General features: G+C 27.3%; 1 protein-coding gene across 2 annotated transcripts in view; it reads left to right on the top strand.

The window, feature by feature from the left end:
• Positions 1-6,387, top strand: part of LOC135923720 (inhibitor of growth protein 3-like) — a 31,321-nt gene extending 24,934 nt beyond the window's left edge. Inside the window, exons 3-7 of one of the 2 annotated variants that reach the window (XM_065458628.1) lie at positions 1,481-1,682; positions 1,735-1,919; positions 5,327-5,392; positions 5,535-5,615; positions 5,919-6,387. In XM_065458628.1, coding sequence (XP_065314700.1) covers positions 1,481-1,682; positions 1,735-1,919; positions 5,327-5,392; positions 5,535-5,615; positions 5,919-6,244 — 860 coding nt within the window. In that variant the 3' untranslated portion in view covers positions 6,245-6,387. Of the gene's footprint in view, positions 1-1,480; positions 1,683-1,734; positions 1,920-5,323; positions 5,393-5,534; positions 5,616-5,918 lie in introns of both variants that reach the window. The other variant, XM_065458627.1, reaches the window with a different exon arrangement.
• The last annotated feature ends 9,995 nt before the right edge of the window (positions 6,388-16,382 follow it).

Raw genomic sequence — 16,382 nt, 5'->3', positions numbered from 1 at the left:
TTTTTTTCCTTATTATTTTTACGTAAAAAAATTAATGACTCAATTTAAAAAGTTATTAAAATGTTAATGTTGAAAGAAATTTTTGTAACAATGTTAAAATAAATAAAATATAAATGTATAAAAAAATAAAATAAAATTGTTATATGATTCATATTTTTTTAGTACCAAAATTTTATAATCTCCCAAACATTCAACTCGGACTCGATTTTCGACTATAAACGACGCGGCTTAGCCGGTCACTAACAAACTTAAAAATTAATATATGTAAAAAGATTATATGTAGAAATTTATGAAAAAACACTAATGTTATTAAATGGCTTGATTTGAGCTAACTTTTAAAAACTGGTAAATCAATATTTTAGCCGGAAAAATAGGCCCTTATTTTATATAATAAAAATTCCCAAGCCAATAATTAAAAAAAATTATTTTTTGAACCTAACACCTGGATCCTATATTTAATCGATTAACAACATTAAAAGGTAGTATGAGAAAATGGCTCGTCTATAGAGTGAGATGTTCAATCGACCTATTTGGTTGGGTTAGTTCTGGTTCATTTTTTCGACCAAAAGCCAGGGTCATGATATAAAACCAACTATTTAACCACACTAGTTATACCTTTTTATTGTATATGAATTCAAATATGAGATGCGTAATAGAATGTTAACCTTAAATTAATTTTAATACAAAAATTATGAGAATTTTTTTAAATAATTATTTCATCTTTTTTTTTTACTGTAAAACATGCAAAAATATTTAATATTTAAATCAGAGACCTGCAAAAATACATTTGCACTGCCCAGCTCGGATTTTTTTTTAAAAAAAATTTTCGACATGTCCCAGTTTTTATATTTCCAGGTGTGGCCCTGGCCGGATTTTTTTAATATTATATTTTTAATTTTTATATCTAATAATGGCAATTTAAAATATTTGGTTTTAAATTATACGGCCCGACCCGGATATTCTTTTAAAAAAATTTAGGCTGGTCCAGTTCGGGTATCTTAAATAGATTTTTTAGACCCGCCCGTGTACCCGGGCTTAGAGCCGGGCCTGCAGTTCACTGATTTAAATATTAGTATATACACTATTTAAACAATGTTTTTCTTTATATTATAAGAATAAAAATGTGTGTTTTTGCCACCAAAAAATGTTTAGATCTATATCATTCAATAAAATGCATGAAACTTTTCAGAAACATGGTTTATATTTAGCACAAAATAGAAGGCTGCTGAAATCAAGGTCTAATTATCGACAGACGTTTTCGTAATAACAATTTAAAATCTCTGGGATAATGCTATAACCCATTCTACCGATCATGGGTTAATAAGCATTTTAAATATCCATTGAAATAAATGTAAAATAGTATAATCAGGATTTAATAAATCCAACCATACCCTGCCACTTAAACACATTATATTAATTAGAGCTGGATATATTTATTTATTAATATAATTGTAAAAAATTATCTCCTATTATTTATTAGGCATAACTGAAATTCTGGAAAAGCGTTCTTTAGATATGGACACGATTAACACTCCTACTTATAATAATCCACATTCTCTCTCTACCCATTCCTCTCGTTCTGCTGTCAATGGCAGAAATAATAACTCCATTGTTTCCAATCTCATGTCCAATGCCCGACGTCTAAATAGAAAATATGCCTCACATTTTGGTGCTTCTAACAGGTATCCATTAATGTCAAACTATAAATATAAATATATTTTTTTTTACTGCTAGGTATAATAAAGGTTCCTCGTTAAGTAATAATTCTCAACATCTTCACAGTACAAACGTGAGAAATATCAGAAAAGAATCTAGAGTTAACTATGGTTATAGTCTGAAAAATGAAAATACTCGCTCAAACAATCAAATTGAAAGGAACAATTTTGCCCTCAATCGCAATAGTTTGTTTGACAGCGAAAGTTTTATTTTCTTCCCATTATTTAAATTATATATTTTTTTCTTATTTTATTTTACATATAATTGTTTATAATTATACTAATTTACTTTTTAGATGCATATAAACATAGATTTAATTGCGTTTTAAAGTTTTTATTCACATAATTTCCTTTTTCAATAACAGTGATATCTTAAATAATAATTTTTTGTCTACCATTCGATCGAATTATTCTAGTGTTGTAAGGGCTAGATTTTTAAACGGCTAATCCGATATTTTAGCTTTAAAAAAATATTGCCCAAGCTTCGAGATTTCGTTTATACATGTGTAAACCTTTCTGCCATCTATGAGCATAAGACGTTTTTAAATATCGAGCCATTTAACAATACTAAAAATAATTTGTAATATTCGAAATTACGTAATAAATATTCGAAATTATGAATAAAACGATTCTTAATTATTTAACATGTTCCTTGCAGAACTTTTTATTTTTTTACCTTTTTCCCCCATCTATAAAGATACGATGTGACTAAAAAAAGGTTATATATGCAATGAAACCTCCAGGAAATAACCTTTATATTAGGATATATTTTGTTATGATGATCCCAATATAGTGTAAACATACAAATTTTAATGACATCGTATTATTTAGTTTCGCCTTATTACTCATACTTTTTATACGGCATTATGCCTCTTATATTAGTCAGCATAGAACCTAAAATTAAAAACGTTATTCTAACGCGGGAAATGTTATAAGAACATTTACAAATTATATGATATTATGAGATCGAAAATCAAAATGTTCAAGCAGGGAGGCAAAAAAAATTAATTAGTTTTTTTTCTAAGCTAGGTTGAATTGTAATAAATTATAATTTTTTTACAAATGGCTAAAATACAAAATATAGAATTATATAATATTTTATTAAGCATTTATAAATAATAAGTGTTTGGGCATATAGCAATCGAGATTAGGACGTAGTGAGGGTCTTTTAAGGCTACTATCAGGGATCTAAACTGAACCTTTACACCGATATTAACCGCTATTTTTTATCTAACCTGAACCTTTAAATGACTTTCTATCTGAACTACCGCGAAAATGCCTGCAAACCGGTTCGAGCCTCATGATTTTATGCTTGTAAAATTATGTTAAAGTTATTAGTATATTGATGAAATTCTATTTAATTTTTATAAACATTAGTTACAACATTTTTAAATATTTTTAAGCTTAGACCGTGTCCTGGATCCCCTTAATTTTGATATTTAATTGCTTTAGTCTAGGATAAAAAGCTTTTTAACTAGAAAACCCTATTTTGATTTGTTTTAAGTAGGGGTGTACCGGTACCACTGGAGGCCGATCCGATATTTCCAATATTAAATTGATATCGGTCGATTACCGATCCGATATCATATCTAATTTTGTATTTTGTAAAGATATCAATAATTTAATTTTTAATATACTTTATTAGTATAACATCTATAATTTAACTATACCATGACTTATGTCATTTAAATATATTATAATGATCAGTTATTATATTCAATTAAATTGCAATTCTAAAAGTATATAAAATATTTTTATTGTTAAATCACTTTTATATAATAATTAATAAGATAATCTATATAGATAATAAGTAATAAACAAATATATTATGAAATTTGAAATAAATATTTAAAATTATATTTAACATTAATATATCGAAGATTTCTATTTAAAAATACCAAAATTTTCAATTTATCAGAGGTCAGTCTGCGGCATGGTAATAATATCACCAGCAGATTCTGAAGAGATTATCGCTATTAATTAATTATTATTAAAAAAATTACATAAAAAATGGATTTCGTTTTATTTATAAAAATAAATGATTTTAGATTAACATTTTTAAAAATTTTACATTTTATTTTTGTTAAAGAGGTCATTTTATTTCGGATCGGAATTTTTTTTTAATATTGTCCGATAAGCGATATTTTATATTGGGTGAAATATCAGTCCGATCCGATAAAAAATATCGGTACATCTCTAGTTTTAAGTATTTGGTGGCTTAGTTATTTATCGTATTTTATTCTCGCTTTTTTTGTTTTTTTTAAATTTAAATTTCTTCTTTTGTTTTTTGGATGTTTAGTAATAAGTCGATCTAGGAAACTGCCATAATGTTTAGAAATTAATTGTATCCAATATATAAATTATTTACATATAGTAGTTTAAATGACACATCAAAATGTATTATACTGATTAACAAGTAAAGGAGAATCACAAATGATGTATATATTAGAGATTTGCAGTGCCAAAAAGCCCACCCACTCGTTGTTTGGTAATTATATTAACCCACCCGCCCACTTATAATTTTTTTTAAGAAATTTGCCCGCCCATTGATCTATAAATTTTCTTTAACCCGATTTTAAAGCTGGTTTGGCTCTTTATTCATTTATTATCATGTATTTTTAATTAAACATATATAATATGTAATATTATGAAATAAAACTATTATTTTTAATTGAAGTCTGTTCTGCTCATTTCGTCTGAAAAATATGAAAAATTAACCCACCCACGTTCGCCCGTTACTTAAAATTTTTTACCCACCCGCCCAATGTTTAAAATATTTTAGAAAACCCAACCACGCTCGTCAGAAGTATGGGCTACCTCTATATATACTACTAGATTGGCGATTCATTTTCGCGCCATTTTGTGGTTTGTATATCGACTATTAACTTTAATGTGCATTCATTGATAAATAAAGACAATTAATCTAAGTGCAGATCACAAAATGGCGCTACAGCTGACTCCTATACATTAGCGTCACTGAAGGAGGGGGTGCAAGGGTTCGAGCCCTTTGAAAATTTTAAATTTTTTTTATACCACTAAAAAGAAGGTAATTTTAGAATGTTTGAAAATTTGAGCCCTCTGAGGTTCTAAAGGATAGTAAGGCCCCTGCTCCTTTGTATAGACACTTTTTATTAATCAATTGCCAATCTAGTAGGGTATATATACATAATTGGGAACCACAGAGCAAATCTTGATCATCATATAAATAGAAACCACCCTCTAGAACTCAATAAATATCACAAAAATATATAAATCGAATGTAGGTTTATATACAAAAGTGTTCAAACTGTTATAAGAGGTTTCGAACCTTACCTATATTTTTATTTTTTACGAACCTGAACCTTGAACCCATATTTTTATCCGAACTGATATTCACTTCAGTTGGGATCCTTGGTTACTATATTCTCAGTTTATTCTATCCCTTAATTTAATAGAATTAAAAGGTTAATTTGAGGACAGAGGGGTGTGAAAAGTGAGTAATTTTTTAGTTGGTAAGCTCTCATTCTCCCCTATTTGCAAGCTATTTTAACCTTTGAATGGCCATGTAACTTTATTTTTTAATTAAGTTTTCCTTCATATTCCAGCTTTATTAATTTTTCACATAAAAGTAGGTTCATCACAATCTTCACAAATCTATCGCCGAGGAACGCACAAATTCTTGAAATCCTCTTCAAATAGTTAAATTATTTTTTTTTAATTGAATGAGATTATATAAAATTTTTAAAATAAATATTTTGTAGAACAAATAATTGAAACGAGGCAATAGGGACTAAAGATAAATAAGAATTCTTATTTTATTTTCAATTTTATTAAAAATAGAAAATATGATCCGTGAAACCATACCCTCTTCTCCATCACTCTCATCAAATTTAAGGGATTACACTGATCGTTATCATGAAAGTTATTTATTTTAATTTCTTAAATTTTAATAGTTTGAAAATACATACTTTAGTTTTGTTTTTGGCCTAAAAACAGTTTTTGCGTCACTTTAACATTTTGTTGTATTATCATCTAATCTAATTTCACTTCCTTGAATTTTACATGAGAGCAATAAAAAAACATGCTATTTAGTTTGTTGAATATGGCGGGATATCGACTATGATGTACTTCTCCAAAAAAATTACCAATATAATATGATAAAGATTAAGAATAAGGACTATACATATTTTTATATTCTAAGCCTAAAAAGATATTTTTAAAAAGAACATACCCGGCACCCCTCTACCAACTTGCAACATTCACAAGCTTTCCAAAATTATAACAATCAATTGCAACATAACGAGAATACGAACGTTGAGCAAGAAGATTTTGAAGAAGAAAACGAAGAGTTCGAAGAAGAGCTAGAAGATGAGGATGACCCAGACGAGCCTCGTTATTGCACCTGCAATCAAGTGTCCTATGGGGAAATGGTCGCCTGTGATAATAATTCCTGCCCATACGAATGGTTTCATTATGCTTGTGTAGGCGTAACTCAGCCCCCGAAGGGAAAATGGTACTGTCCCGAATGTTCTATTTCAGCAGCCTTCTAAATATTTTACATTATTATTTGTATTATAATTTAATCTTATAAGCCTGTTTTATTAATTTTTATTGTTAATGTAATTGATTAATATGTTAAGAATGTAAGCAATACATAGATCGAAATCTATAATAACTAAAACATTTTTTTAAAAAAACATTATTTATAGGGGGAAAAGACCATAATTTTGAATTTCATTTATGAGAAGTAGGCATAAGTATAATAGTCTTATTTTCTCGTTATTTTGATTTCATTCGATTAGGAATCAAGGAGGCTTCGTCTATGTATCCCTTACCGAGCTGAGTAGATCAAAACGTATCCCAAGTATAGGATGTTAATTTATGTGGTCTCATTTATTGATTATCTGGGGTAACTTTTTACTATGTTTAGAGTCATCATCTGACGAAAATAGTAACCATCGTTGTAAGCCTCGATCCTAGCTGAGATCCGATGCCTCTTTAAAAAAATGCATGCTAGGTTGTATGAATCGAACGATGTTAAAGTCGTGGCGATTATGAGTATAAATGTATAGTGCACAGAGATGGCAAATATTTATCGAGTTTATTTAATGAGAACATCTATTTATATTGGAACGGGCAAGAGAATCAATACGTGAGACCCAGACTAGGAATTCCCTTCTTTTCCAAGGGATTATGTTAGAACCATCTGGCCGTTTGCCGTAGGAACTGTATAACCCAGTGATCTTAAAACCCTGGCTATAATGTCATTGCACTTTGAATGTCTAATAAATTACCTCTACAACGCTTGCGGTAAGTTAACAGATGTTTAACGGATAATACAGTGATAAGATGTTAATTTTGCAATTGAATCTACCAATGGGATGGCGTAGCTTATCTTAATTTGGTCAAGTGTTCTCAATGGAAAAGATTCGAGATATTCTTACATTTGTAACCTCTACCTACGAAAATAGAGAAGAGTTGAGAATCGTCCTTGGGTTGGCTCCTCAATAAGGTATACAACTGAGTTGTCAACTCGATGGTTAACCCAGTCCTTCTGTCGCGCTGCTGAGGGAGGATCGACTAATGATTCTAGAGATCGATTTCCTGTAGGGATGGATGGTTTTGAGTGTGCTTATGGGGCTCATTTGACTGCCTAAAGGATATGAACTTGCTAATGGAAAATATCGAAGGCGACCTTATGCCAATTCAGCCGGATTTGGTTGTAAGTTAGTTTATATCCAAAATAGATGCCCAAATTTAAAAGCGAGTATCTCTCCTGTGAGACATTTATCACAGCTCTATTTTGTGAAAGCTCTGAAATGGTGAAGGTAATCTAGAAATATCTGACAATTTAAGTTCAAAAAACTTAGCTATTTATGAATATACTACCTTTTTTGAATAGGTAAAGGATAACCCAAAGGACCAAAATTCACTAAGAAAGCTAGAGAATATAATCATAAAAATAGATAACTCCTATCACAAATTATTTTTTTAATTAGCAAAAAAATTATCTAATTTTATATCATATATTATGGAAATTCAAACAGCACTTTTATTAAACTTAAATTTTTTGGATTGCTTTTTAGTTGACCCATAGATATTTTAAAAAAATTCAAAGATGTTAAAAAAATTGAACATCTATTGTATAATGTATGAAATTTAATTATAGGTAAAAAATAATTTATATAATATATTTATAGTAGACATTAAAGTATTAACAAAAAAATTAGTATATAGTATACATAAAAAATAATTACTTATATTTGTTAATTCTTGAATTTCGAATAATCCTAGTAGTTAAAGATTGTAGATACTATTGATAAATGGCCCGATTTTTAAAAAAGACTCGATTAAGATTTTAGCCATATAATATTATGTCATAGGAATACTCCAATTCATATATTTCACCTAACTTGGCAAAATGTATGATTCGTTTTGAAAATTCAAATTTTAATATATAGTTGAATTAAAAATTGTATTTAATATAAAATTTGATAGTTTATTAGCTTAAAATATATGAGACCAGGAACCCTCGGGCCGGGTCATATTATAAATATACCCAGGGCAGGCCTAAAAAAAATTTTAAATACCAAGGCCTGCCGAATATCTTAAATCGCCATTATTAACTAAAATTAAATATAATATATTTCAAAATCATGGTCGAGCCTGAAAATATATTATTTTTAAAAAAATCGAGCCGGTATACCGTTGCAAATTGACTGTTAAATTTCGACTGCCGTCATTTTACCACGGACAGTCATTTCACAACAGTTCTAGCCATTGTAAAATGACTACTGTCAATAATTTCCCGCTTCTAAAACATTGGGTGTCCATTTTTTTAAATGAAAATAAATGTTTTGTGATGTAAATGATTGCTATAAATTAATAACTCGCTTCAAAAACATTAGCGGCCATTCTTTCTATGAAAATTGATGTTTCAAAATAATTAAAATGACTGCTATAAATAATATTTTCTCTCTTCAAAAATATGGAAGGCCATTTTTTCTAAAAAAATTGATTTTTGAAAATAATTGGATTTAAAATTATTGCGATTAATACAACTAATATTAATGTCTCGCTTCTAGTGTTGTTAAAAAGTCGAGACTCAGAGTCGAATTAGTCGACTAACTCAAATTGTGAAAGTCACTAGAGGACGAATATTTTATGAATTCGAGTCAGAGTCGACTAGAGGACGAATATTTCAGATTTATTATTGATAATTAAGATATTTGTTCTATTTTTTACATTTTTTTACGTTAGACTTCTAACTTGAGTCGTGAATAAGAATTATATAACTAAGTCGACTAGAGGGCGAATAGTTTTATAAAATTGAGTCGACTAGAGGACGAATATTTCAAATTAGTTAAGATATTTGTTGTTTTTTACATTTTTTACTTTAGACTTTTAACTTAAGTCGTGAATAATAAGTATTATATACTTGAATCGACTAGAGGACGAATATTTCAGATTTATTATTATTAATTAAGATATTTGTTCTGTTTTTTACTTTAGACTTCTAATTTGAGTCGTGAATAAGAATTATATTTAAGTCGACTAGAAGACGAATATTTCTATGAACTTGATTCAACTAGAGGACGAATAGTTTTATGAAATTGAGTCGACTAGAGGACGAATATTTCAAATTAGTTAAGATATTTGTTTATTTTACTTTAGACTTTTAACTTGTGTCGTGAATAAGAATTATATAATTGAGTTGACTAGAGGACGAATATTTCTATGAACTTGAGTCAACTAGAGGGCGAATATTTCACATTAGTTATTTTTGCAATTTTTTACCTTAGACTTACAACTTGAGTGGTGAATACCAATTATATACTTCATTATCTTATTCCCCAATCCTCATTTTATTTGATCAAATAAATTCTTATTTACATTTTTTGATTGAATACTATATTCTCAAATAATGAAATATTTTGCAGGTATCTGAATATATTAAAATTATACCTCAACCATATTTTAATTTTATATAGGAAAGGTAGACTTGTGATAATAATGAAAACTATGATATGGCGGGTTAATTTTCTTTAGAACTCCTAATTTAGTATTTTTATAGTTCTTCTTTTAAGTAATTATTTTATTTCGTCATTAATATAACTATTAAAATATTTAAAAAATATCAAATGTACTTGTCCAAGATACATTTCTAACATTTAAAAAAAAATCAATACCTGTTTAAAAAATAGTGATGAAATTAAACAAATTGGCCAGAAAGTTCATACCAAATTCTTATATATGATGGGGCATAGCGATACTAATTTATTATTAAATCTGGGCATGTTGCCACAAGAAAGTTTCCTGACCGGTCTGTTTTGATTCCTCTTTTTTTAATCAGGAAATTATTTTAAAACGCCAAAAAAATAGTGTTGTAAACAAACGCGTTCCTTTTTTATTACGAACGCGTTCGAATTTAACGTTCGTTCAATTTTAAAAATATTTTTATTTATTTGAAAAATTTAATTTTTCCAAATTTTTAAAAAAATTGTATTATTTATATTTTTTTAATCGGCTGTGTATTTCCTTTTCACATTTCAATTTTTTTAACGCATAGTTTATTCATTTGAATATTATAGTTTATATTTTAATTTAATAGATTAGCATAAGCATGGATATTATTATTTAATCCTCAATCATTACTATGGCCATGATAAATGTTTTACATTAACATCCTATATTGAAGGAACTAATCCAATACTTACCAAGTGTAAAATGTTGCCAAAAAGTATTGTCAAAAAATCTTCAGGTTCCAATTTAAAACGACATTTGATTTTAGTATTAATTATTTGATTTTATATGATATAACTAAGTTAAATCATTAAATTTGAAGAAATGATGCATATGCGATATTTGACCCCAACAATAACGATAGTTATTTTAAAATTAAAAAAATTTGTGGCCTCAAATATGGTCAACCATTGATAGACGTCGTATTAAATGGGATTAATAAAATGTATTAAACCTATCACTCGCAATTAATTACATATATTTTATTTTTTAAAGATTTGAACATATATATAAGCATCAATATGTTCTTTCTGCAATTATACATCCAGCATTCAAACTTCAATGGCCATAGATAAAACTTCCACAGAACGAATCTATTAAAAATAAACCTATAGCGTTATTTAAAAAATGCTTTGAAAACCCTAGAGAAATGTTAATTTCGAGATATCCTTTTTTTGGCGAGAGTAGAGAATGGATTGGAGGAGAATAACTTATCCCAATTTTTTACAAATAACAACAATATGTTTTTAATTAATTCTCCACGTTAAAAGATTTGTTTATTAAGTATAATACCGCAATCCCCTCATCTGCCTCTGTAGAGCGCATTTTTAAGCTAATGCCGTATTAACTGACAAGTGTTCCTGTCTTTCAGATAAATATTTTGTAAACAATTGTTATTAAAATTTAATAAGAAAAATTTCTTATAAATAAAAATATCTTTTTATTTGCTATATTATTTTTTAACATCGCTAAAATATATTGTATTAAAAAATATAAGTTTATTTATATTAAATTAAATTTTAAAAAAAATTATCATAAAATTTTGAACGGTTTCATGAACTTGAACGCGTTCCTTATTTTTTGAACATGAACTTGAACGTAAACCCGTTCGATTTTTGTCAATAAACGTTGAACGCGAACGCGTTCAATTTTTTGGAAATGTTTACAGCACTATAACCTAATTAGAAATATTCGTCCTCTAGTCAACTCAATTATATAATACTTATTCACGACTACTCAAGTTAAAAGTCTAAAGTAAAAAAATGTAAAAAACAACAAATTTCTTAACTAATCTGAAATATTCGTCCCCTAGTCGACTCAAGTTCATAAAACTATTTCCCCTCTAGTCTAATCAAGTTTTAAGAAATATTCGTCCTCTAGTCGACTCAATTATATAATTCTTATCCACGACTCAAGTTAGAAGTGGAAGTCGTAAAAAAATGTAAAAAACAGAACAAATATCTTAATAATAAATCTGAAATATTCGTCCTCTAGTCGACTCAAGTTTATAACACTTATTCACGACTCAAGTTAAAAGTCTAAAGTAAAAAATGTAAAAAACAACAAATATCTCGATTAATAATAAAAAATATGAAATATTCGTCCTCTAGTCGACTCAAGTTTATAAAACTTATTCACGACACTACTCAAGTTAAAATTTTTAAGTAAAAAATGTAAAAACAGAAAAAATACTTTATTAATAATATCTTATTTGGAATATTCGTCCTCTAGTCGACTCAAGTTCATAGAACTATTCATCCTCTAGTCGACTCAATTATATAATTCTTATTCACAACTCAAGTTAGAAGTAAAAAATGTAAAAAACAGAACAAATATCTTAATTAATCTGAAATAATCATCCTCTAGTCGACTCAAGCAACTAGAGGACGAATATTTTTTGAACTTGAGTTCATGACACGAGTTCATAACTCAAGTTAGTTTGGGTTGATTTTTTTGACCCAAAACTTGGCTCAGTTTTCGTCTAAAACATTGGCAGCCATATTTTAATTCAATTTAAATTGACCGCAATTATCAATCTAACTCAAAAAAAATTGGCAGAAAATTTTTATTTATAAACTCATTATTTATCTCATATTCATTTTTCGCTGAGGCTTTAAAATACTAAGGGCTAAGAAATATTTTTAAATCTAAAGGCCAATTTATGGCTTAAATAGTCTAGTCAAAATATTAATATAAGAAATAAATAAGTAAATTAACTGCTTTATTCATCACATTTAATCAACATCAGGTGGGGGGGGGGGGGGGGTTAAATATGTTACTAATATAATATCTCCATATGATTATTAAGAGAAAACTTATAAAAATAAATATTACTGATCATTATTCTAAGTATTTAGGAAAAATCAACTTTAAAGAGCGAAATTTTAACCTTTTTTTATAGGTTTATAAAAAAATAATTATATTTTCATGATCTAAAATAATTTACTGCCATAATAAAAACTCTTAGTAATTATAACATTTCATATATCCATTTTAAAATCTGAGCTTTTCAGCTTTAATTAGGTCAATTAAATAGGAGCCATAATTTTTTATTTCATTCAATTTCTAAAGGGATAGCATAATAAATTATTGTAATTAAGAAAAAGTTAAGAACACATCTTATAATATCTACAAAAATTTATAAAGCTCATATGTTAAAATATGAGATTAATATCGATTGCTGATAAAATTGACATCAATATAAATTAACTAATAAATATTTAATTAAATCTATGGTATAGAAAATTTATTTTATTTAAATATATGAATAATCATATTTACAAATATATAACGCGATGTCAAAGATTTTCCTAAAAATAGGGCTAATATAAAAATTATTTATATATGTAAAAACAAAATGATGTATAAAAATATTAAATGTAATTATTTGATATAAATCAGTTATCATGCGAATTTGCTTTTATTATAATATATATATATATTACAAAAAAACTTTTGTATCTCAGGCATGTGTAGTAATGATTGATATCAAAGTTTGCCATTAGCATATATAAAATACCACAGCTTAATTGCCGCAGAAACTTTCTTCACCTCAATAGCCCATACGCCATTATTATATATTTTTGTTTTTATGATGTACTCCTTTGTGTCATTACCTATGAATCGTGTAAAGGGGCACCATGAAGCCCTAATAACAGGATGGTTTTCCTGGTTATTAATAATATCTTTGCTAAGACACCTAAAACCAGTGGCGTCTCTAGGGGAGGGGGGCGCGCAGGGGCTCGAGCCCCCTGAAAAATTTGAAAAGCTCCCTGAAATAAAAAAATTTTTTTAATGACTCCTTAATAACCCCATGAATTAAAAATATATTTTTTTGATTGCCCACTGAATGATTTCTTTTATAATTCTATTGAGTAATATATAGATTTAATTTTATAATTTAAAAATTAATAAGTCTTTCTAAATTATTCTTAAATGAATACTATTTTAATTATTAGATTAGATTAATATTTATAAATTATATTTTCACTATGTCAAATTGCAATCAAATTCTGTGTTAAAAATAGAATATTAATATCACTCACTAAATATTTTAGCATTAAAAGTTAAAGGTTTATTGACTTTTTTTATTTAAATTATTATATAACGCTATATTAATTGAAAATTAACAAATTTAATATTGTAATTAGCCGAGTTCAAAATCACTAATCAACTATATTATTAATATTTAAATTTATTTACCATGCCTCTTCTTAAAAGTATTTTCAAGGTCCTAATCCAAATAAGTATAAGAGATTTATTTATAAAAAAAAAGTAGACATATAGTTTATAATCCTCTATTATATAAAATTATTTATATAATATTAAGTAAAATGCCACTTTTGAAGACGTATTTGACAGTTATATAATATATAAAGATAATATTTTTAAAATTTTACTAATCAATGCTTTTGATAATAAATATAAGTAATAAATTGCTTTTAAATATTTAACGCCATCTATTTTTTAGAATTTATTTTGAAAATTTAACATCTTATTATTTATTTCAGAATCAGGGTTGCCAGGTCAAAATTTTTAAATTGCGGGAGAAAATTGGTATTATGCGAGAGAAACATGAAAATTGTGGTAGAAATATAAAAATTGCTAAAAAAAAATTTTTGCGGGCGGCCTTCGGCCGGGATTTTGAATTGACTTAATTATCCTCCTATTATTTTTTATAATTAGTTTATATAAATTCAAAGTAGGTAACTATTTTTCAAAATACAATAACATCTTGATTTATTAAAATATATTAATTTATAAAAAAAAACCAACGATCTTTTTTAAATATAAAAAAACGATTTTTATTTACAATTAAAAATATATTTTATGCGAATGTCCCTCAAAACGACAGTAATTTTAAATCTACCGTGTGTGTGTACAGATAGGCGCTTAATTATCAAGTATCACGTTTAAATACATAATAAGGTACTCCAAAATAAAATATAATACAGATGCAACTACAGTTGCGGCAATTGTACTTATCTTGTAGTACAACATTCACAGAGATACTTATCATCACAATGTTGGTAGAATCTTTTTTCCATAATAACGACTCTAATATAAATGAAAATTATACTTATAGAACAAAAATGAGCAAGACTATCATTAATGTTTTAAGACCTAAATCCAGGAGGTCAATTATTGACGATTTGAAAGATGGGCATATATATGCAATTCTAACAGATGCATCTATTAAGGGAAATATTTCCTTTGATCTTCCGCTATTTTAACAAAATTAAGGTCGTTTCAATAAAACTATTAAATTTTTTCCCCTCGAATAGTGAAAAATCCAAAGACATAGCTAACCATATAATGGTAAATATATCAGATTCGAGATGATCAATAAATTGCATGTCAGCTTTCTGATCTGATAATGCCTCAGTGAATTTGGTAAAATCAGAATGTATTTACAGAAGTGAGTCAGCACAATGTTGGTTGCGATATGTTCCTATAACCCGCCATCGATAGAATTTGAAAATTTTATAAACCTTTAAAAAATATTTCTTAAATAGTCCTAACATTTTGAAAATTTTTTTTCAATAATGAATGGCAGAGGTATATTTTAGAATGATTTCACATGTAGAATGTGCAGTTGCAATCAGAAGAATCTTAACAAAGATTCACAAAATTATGCTGCAGATGTGTCCATCTTTACAGTTAAATATTGACTATAAATTTTATGGCGCCATTGCTAAATTTAATTATATTTTATTTGAGATTTAAATAATAGAACTAAAAGTTTACTGTCGTTATTGAGATTATAAAATTCCTGGCATGACATATTATACATTATTTAACCATTAGCTCGTTCTCTAATGTTGTTAAATCCGATTTCTCTCCTATTTCCAGGCAGTCCTCTTCAGGCTAAAAATGCGCTCGGATGAGGCATTAGAATAAGGTAAGGAGAAGTTTTGGCGAATCATAAAAATAGATAGAATTACAATCTCTTCAAACAAGACATCAATGACTTTCGGTATTTTTAATATATTTATTAAATTATAAAAACCATCAATTGATGGTTTCTGTTCCAAAGTCATAATATTTATACAATTGTAAATAGATTTATTAAAATCAAATTTTGATTGTAAATATTCTAAAATTGTCTTAATAAAAATATCTGCTTCATTTAAAAATGTATTAATTAGAGTATTATTTGAACATTTTAATATAATATTTTTAGCAATAGCGTCATAAAATTTATTATCAATTTTTAACTATAGAGATGAACACAGCTGTAGAATGATTTTGTGAATCATTTTTAATAAAGAATATTCTGATTGCAACTGAATATTAACTGCATGCAGTAGATTTCCTAAATGTGAAACGAATCCCAAATATGCTTCTGACATTTCATACTCGAAAAATTTTTTCAAAATTTTAGGACAGCCTTTAAAATCTTTATTTAAGAAGTATTTTATTTAAGGGTTTGTAAAATTTTAAAATTCTATCGAAGGCAGGTATTAATGACAATCACCTGATAGATATATATCGCAACAACTCACACCATCCCAAGTCAGACCACTTCACCACCTCTTTTAATTCATTAATTCTTTTAGTTGAACTAAATTCGTTAAAACATTTCATCACAATTATTTCGAAATCCACAGATAGTACATTCATTGCCTTCTTGCAAGAATTATGTAGTATATATGGCATATACAG

The sequence above is a fragment of the Gordionus sp. m RMFG-2023 genome, chromosome 2 (genome assembly GCF_954871325.1).
Source record: "Gordionus sp. m RMFG-2023 chromosome 2, tfGorSpeb1-WG-v2, whole genome shotgun sequence".
In the NCBI taxonomy this organism is placed as follows: domain Eukaryota; kingdom Metazoa; phylum Nematomorpha; class Gordioida; order Chordodea; family Parachordodidae; genus Gordionus; species Gordionus sp. m RMFG-2023.
This window is presented reverse-complemented; position numbering and strand designations above follow the sequence as displayed.